We start from the raw sequence: 6,005 nt of genomic DNA on the forward strand, positions 1-6,005 counted from the left end.
GGGGGTGGGAGGGGACAATGGGGTCCCAGGGGACAGGGACAACCCCAACAGGGGCCACCCTCAACTGTCCCCAGGGCAGATGTCTGGCTGTCCCCATTGTCACCCCCAGCATTCAGCCTGGGGACCCCTCGCCATCCTTAGGCTCCAGAGTTAACATCCATCTCCTCTCCCTCCCTTGTCCCCAGGGGGGAGGGACACCAGGGGGGTGACACCATCCCCGTGGGTGACAGCCGTGGAGGGACAGAAGATGTCCAACCCTGGAGAACCCACAGTGTTCCCCGTCCTGGTCTGGGGGAGATGGGGGTGACAAGCAGGGACCTGGTGGTGACCCCCGCCGTGTCCCCAGCCCAAGGACCAGCCCAGTGTCCCCTCTCTGACCCCGCTCTTTGCCTTTCCCAGGGTGACAACAAAGCCCCGAGGAGCAGCGCGGTGACGGGTGGGTGCTGCTGGTGCTGGGGCACGGGGCTGTGGGACCAGGGGGAATGGGGAACCCAAGGGTGATGGGGACCCTGGGAGTGATGGGGACCCCAAGGGTGATGGGGACCCTGGGGGTGATGGGGACCTGGGAGTGATGGAGACCCCAAGGGTGATGGGGACCTGGGGAGTGATGGAGACCCCAAGGGTGATGGAGACCCTGTGGGTGATGGAGACCCCAAGGGTGATGGGGACCCCAAGGGTGATGGGGACCTGGGGAGTGATGGACCCCAAGGGTGATGGGGACCTGGGGAGTGATGGAGACCCCAAGGGTGATGGGGACCCCAAGGGTGATGGGGACCTGGAGAGTGATGGACCCCAAGGGTGATGGGGACCTGGGGAGTGATGGAGACCCCAGGGGTGATGGGGACCCCAAGGGTGATGGGGACCCCAAGGGTGATGGAGACCTGGGGGTGATGGGGACCCTGTGGGTGATGGAGACCCCAAAGGTGATGGGGACCCCAAGGGTGATGGGGACCTGACCCCCGCCGTGTCCCCAGCCCAAGGACCAGCCCAGTGTCCCCTCTCTGACCCCGCTCTTTGCCTTTCCCAGGGTGACAACAAAGCCCCGAGGAGCAGCGCGGTGACGGGTGGGTGCTGCTGGTGCTGGGGCACGGGGCTGTGGGACCAGGGGGAATGGGGAACCCAAGGGTGATGGGGACCCTGGGAGTGATGGGGACCCCAAGGGTGATGGGGACCCTGGGGGTGATGGGGACCTGGGAGTGATGGAGACCCCAAGGGTGATGGGGACCTGGGGAGTGATGGAGACCCCAAGGGTGATGGAGACCCTGTGGGTGATGGAGACCCCAAGGGTGATGGGGACCCCAAGGGTGATGGGGACCTGGGGGGGTGACGGAGACCTGGGGAGTGATGGGGACCCCAAGGTTGATGGGGACCTGGGGGGGGGACGGAGACCTGGGGAGTGATGGAGACCCCAAGGGTGATGGGGACCCCAAGGGTGATGGGGACCTGAGGGTGATGGGGACCTGAGGAGTGATGGAGACCCCAAAGGTGATGGGGACCCCAAGGGTGATGGGGACCCCAAAGGTGATGGGGACCCCAAGGTCCCCCCTGTCACCACCCCAAGGGTGATGGAGACCCCAAGGGTAATGGGGACCTGGGAGTGATGGTAACCCCAAGGGTGATGGGGACCTGTGGGTGATGGAGACCCCAAGGGTGATGGGGACCCCAAGGGTGATGGGGACCCCAAGGGTGATGGGGACCTGGGAGTGATGGAGACCCCAAGGGTGATGGGGACCTGGAGAGTGATGGGGACCCCAAGGGTGATGGGGACCTGGGGAGTGATGGGGACCTGGGGGGTGATGGAGACCCCAAGGGTGGTGGAGACCCCAAGGGTGATGGGGACCCCAAGGGTGATGGAGACCTGGGGGTGATGGGGACCCTGTGGGTGATGGAGACCTGGGGAGTGATGTAGACCCCAAGGGTGATGAGGACTCCAAGGGTGATGGGACCTGGGGGTGATGAGGACCCCAAGGGTGATGGGGACTGGGTGGGCAGTGGAGTCCCCAAGGGAGTTAGGGACCTGCAGGGCAGTGAGGGCACCAGGGACAATGGGGACCCTGGAGGTGATGGGGGCCTTAAGGGTGATGGGCGCTCAATGGGTGGTGGAGACCTCAGGGATAATGAGGGCCTCAAGGGACGATGGGGACCCCAAGGGGTGACAGGAGGACATGGGGACCATAGGGTGGCCTGGGGGTGGGGACAGGGACACTTGGGTGCAGGGATCCTGGAGGGCACCGGGTGCTGGGGGACAGCAGGTGGGGACCCTGGGCTGTCACACCACGAGACCCTTTCCCACTGGTGACCACAGCTGTCCTGGTGACTCCCATCCCATGGTCACCCCATCCCATGGTGACCCATGCCCCTGGTGACCCCATCCCATGGTGACCCCATCCCATGGTGACCCCACACCTCTGATGACCCCATCCTCTGATGACCCCATGCCCCTGGTGACCCCATCCCCTGGTGACCTCATCCCCGGTGACCACCGCTACCCCTCCAGAGGGTGACAGGACCGATGTCCTCTCCCTGGACATGGCCACCGATGGCCACGAGGGCCTCATCCAGCCCAAGAAGGTGCCAAACCCAATCCGTGAGTCCCGGAGCCACCGGGAGATGCATCGGGAGCTGCTCTTCAGCCACAGCAGGTGACCAGGGATGGGACACGGGGTGTGGGGACGGGGTGGTCCCTGGCTGGGTGGCCAGGTGGGGGTGGCCCTGCTGAAGTCCGTGTGTCCGTCCCCACAGGGGTCTCCTGCCCCGGCACAGGCCCGAGCTCCCGCGGGTGCTGGAGAGCCGGCGGCTGAGGCAGCTGAGGGAGGAGCTGCAGGGACCTCCCTCCGACCTGGAGCAGCAGCTGAGGAAACGCCACCAGAGGCTTGAGGAGGTCTGTGCTGTCCCTCTGACCCCCATCTGTCTGTCCCAGCCCTCCAGCCCTCCATCCAGCCCAGTCCTCCTGCCTTCAACTCACCATTCTCCGTCTGTCCGTATGTCCATCCACCCACCCATCTATCCATCCTTCCATCCATCCATCCCTCCATCCATCTATTCACCCCTCCATCCATCCATCCACCCTTCCATCCATCCACCCACCCATCTATCCATCCTTCCATCCATCCATCCCTCCATCCATCTATTCACCCCTCCATCCATCCATCCACCCTTCCATCCATCCATCCACCCATCTATCCATCCATCCCTCCATCCATCCATCCATCCATCCATCCATCCATCCATCCATCCCTCCCTTCCTCCATCTCTCCATCCATCCATCCATCCCTTCCTCCATCCATCCCTCCATCCCTCCATCCATCCATCCATCCCTCCTTCCATCCATCCATCCCTCCTTCCATCCATCCATCCCTCCTTCCATCCATCCATCCCTCCTTCCATCCATCCATCCCTCCTTCCATCCATCCATCCCTCCATCCCTCCCTCCATCCATCCTTCCATCCTTCCTTCCATCCCTCCCTCCCTCCACCCAATCCCCCTTCAGCCCCATCTATTCCCCATTGCCCTCAGATCTGGGGAGTGCTGAAGGGAGGTCACACCATGGGGACAGTTGGGAAAGGCCAGGTCATGGGAGCAGTTGGGTGTTGGGACAGTTGGGTTGAGGAACAGCCAGGGGAGGCTGGATTTGTGGGGTGGCCAAGAGAGGTTGCGTTGGAGGGATGGGTCAAAGGATGGTCAAGGGCGGCCAAGTCGTGGGGACAGCTGATGGAGAGTGGGTTGATGGGACACCCAGGTCAAGAGATGGCTGGGCCATGGGAATGATTGATGAAGCCTTGTTTGATGGGACAGACAAGTCAGGAGATGTCCAGGATGTGGGGATGGCTGATGGGCCACCCTGGTCAAGAGATGGCCAGGCTGTGGGGACAGTTGATGTAGCCCAGGCTGATGGACCACCCAGGTCAGGAGATGGCCCAGGTCATGGGGGCAGCTGGGTCATGGCCAGGCTGTTGGGACAGTTGGGTTGAGGAACAGCCAGGGGAGGCTGGATTTGTGGGGTGGCCAAGGGAGGTTGCGTTGGAGGGATGGGTCAAGGGATGGTCAAGGGTGGCCAGGTCATGGGGACAGCTGATGGGGCCTGGGTTGAAGGGCCACCCAGGCCAGGAGATGGTCAGGCCTTGAGGAGAGTTGATGGTGCCTGGGTTGATGGGCCACCCAGGCCAGGAGATGGCTGGGTTGTGGGCACAGCTGAGGGGACGTGGACTAGGACCCATGGCCACCCCTCCTTGTCCCCACCCACCACAGCACGAGCAGGAGGTGGCAGCGGGGCCGGACCCAGCCCCTCGCCCCGAGTTCCTGCTGGTGAGGGACAGCCTGAGGAAGATGAAGCTGGTGGAGCCGGGCGCCCGGCAGACGTGAGGAGGAACCGGGGGCCCAGGCACATCCCGGCGCTGGCACCGGCGCTGTCATTCTGGGAGAGCTCGTGGTCGGGGGTGGTGGCAGGTTCTGCCACCTCGGTGTCCCCAAGGCGGTGAGAACCAACGTGCCCAGGGTTGGAATGAGCTGGCAGCGCCGGGGGCGGCGCGGGAAGGTGGTGGGCAACCAACGGTCCGCCCCCGACCTGCACCCGCTCCGGCTGGAAACAACCACCACAAATGTAAGAAAATAAAGGGTTTTTTTCATCTGGTTTCCTCGCTGTAAAGGTGACGGGGACGGGGTGGCGTTGGCCGGGGTTGGGGACGGAGGGTGACCACCGTGGGAGAACGTCAGGGCCTGCTGGTGGCCAGTGGCTCCGTTCGGTGCCATCCCACCAGCCCAGATTGAGGTTGGTGTCCACCCAAGGCCTTCAACCATCACCTGGTGGGACGGAGCCTTCCTCCACCCACCCCCCTGGTTCTTCCTCTCCCCCCGGCTCTGTTTTTTTGTTTGGGTTTTTTTTTTGGGGAGGGGTTTCTTTCTTCTCGGTGTGTTTTTCTGTTTCCAAAATTAACCGCGCTTCCCCTCCTGCCCCTTCCACCCCCCGGCCCTTGCCCCATTGGAAAGGAAGTGCGAGACGCTGTTTTTGAGCAAAACTCAGATCAACAACCCAACCGCGAGCACCGCCCCGGCCACCGGGGAGGGCACTGGGCCACCAGAGAGGACACCGGGCCACCGGGGAGGGCACTGGGCCACCAGAGAGGACACCGGGCCACCGGGGAGGGCACTGGGCCACCAGGGAGGGCACCGGGCCACCGGAGAGGACACTGGGCCACCAGGGAGGGCACCGGGCCACTGGAGAGGACACCGGGCCATCGGGGAGGGCACCAGGCCACCGGGGAGGACACCGGGCCACCGGGGAAGACACCGGGCCACCAGGGAGGACACCGGGCCACCGGGGAAAGCACCGGGCCACCAGAGAGGACACCGGGCCACCCGAGAGGACACCGGGCCACCGGGGAGGACACTGGGCCACCGGGGAGGGCACCGGGCCACCAGAGAGGACACCAGGCCACCAGGGAGGACACCGGGCCACCGCCATGGCACCCGAGGAGCTCACCAGCTCCACCGACTACGATTACCCACCGATGGCCAACGTGACAGGGAATGGGGAAGTCTTCTCTGAGTGGGAGGTCTTCTTCACCACCGTCTTCATCCCCGGCCTCTACTCTTTCATCTTCCTCCTCGGCCTCGCGGGGAACCTCTTCGTCATCGTGCTGATGGCCAAGAAGAGGCGGGGCAAGAGGATGGTGGTGGACACCATTGTGCTGAACCTGGCGGTGGCCGATGTCATCTTCATCTTCACCTTGCCCCTCTGGGTGGTGGCGGGGGCACGGGGCAACCGCTGGCCGCTGGGCGAAGGGCTCTGCAAGGTGAGCAGCTACGTCATCGCCGTCAACCGCTGCTCCAGCATCCTCTTCCTCACCGCCCTCAGCGTGGAGCGCTACCTGGTCATCAAGAAGGTGCTGGATACCAAGATGACGGGTTCCCAGCGACACGTCCACGTCACCTGTGGCATCATCTGGGTGGCCTCCCTCCTCTTGGGCGCCCCGTCCCTGGTGTACCGCCGGCTGGACGGGGACGAC

At 64.0% G+C, this 6,005-nt stretch overlaps 1 protein-coding gene across 1 annotated transcript; it reads left to right on the forward strand.

The window, feature by feature from the left end:
- The first annotated feature begins 2,529 nt into the window (after positions 1-2,529).
- On the forward strand, positions 2,530-4,362 carry LOC106893396 (protein FAM107B-like). The gene is made up of 3 exons (XM_014951331.1): positions 2,530-2,642; positions 2,743-2,881; positions 4,249-4,362. Exons 1-3 carry the CDS (start codon positions 2,530-2,532, stop codon positions 4,360-4,362), a joined length of 366 nt encoding a protein of 121 aa, XP_014806817.1.
- Positions 4,363-6,005: the final 1,643 nt, after the last annotated feature.

The sequence above is a fragment of the Calidris pugnax genome, unplaced genomic scaffold (assembly GCF_001431845.1).
Source record: "Calidris pugnax isolate Ruff unplaced genomic scaffold, ASM143184v1 scaffold194, whole genome shotgun sequence".
NCBI lineage: Eukaryota > Metazoa > Chordata > Aves > Charadriiformes > Scolopacidae > Calidris > Calidris pugnax.

Excerpts from the sequence above, each read along its gene's own strand:
- LOC106893396 (XM_014951331.1), top strand. The coding sequence starts at position 2,530 with ATGGCCACCGATGGCCACGAGGGCCTCATCCAGCCCAAGAAGGTGCCA. Across the intron at positions 2,643-2,742 it reads CTGCTCTTCAGCCACAGCAG|GGGTCTCCTGCCCCGGCACA; the intron begins GTGACCAGGGAT and ends CCGTCCCCACAG. Across the intron at positions 2,882-4,248 it reads GCCACCAGAGGCTTGAGGAG|CACGAGCAGGAGGTGGCAGC; the intron begins GTCTGTGCTGTC and ends CACCCACCACAG.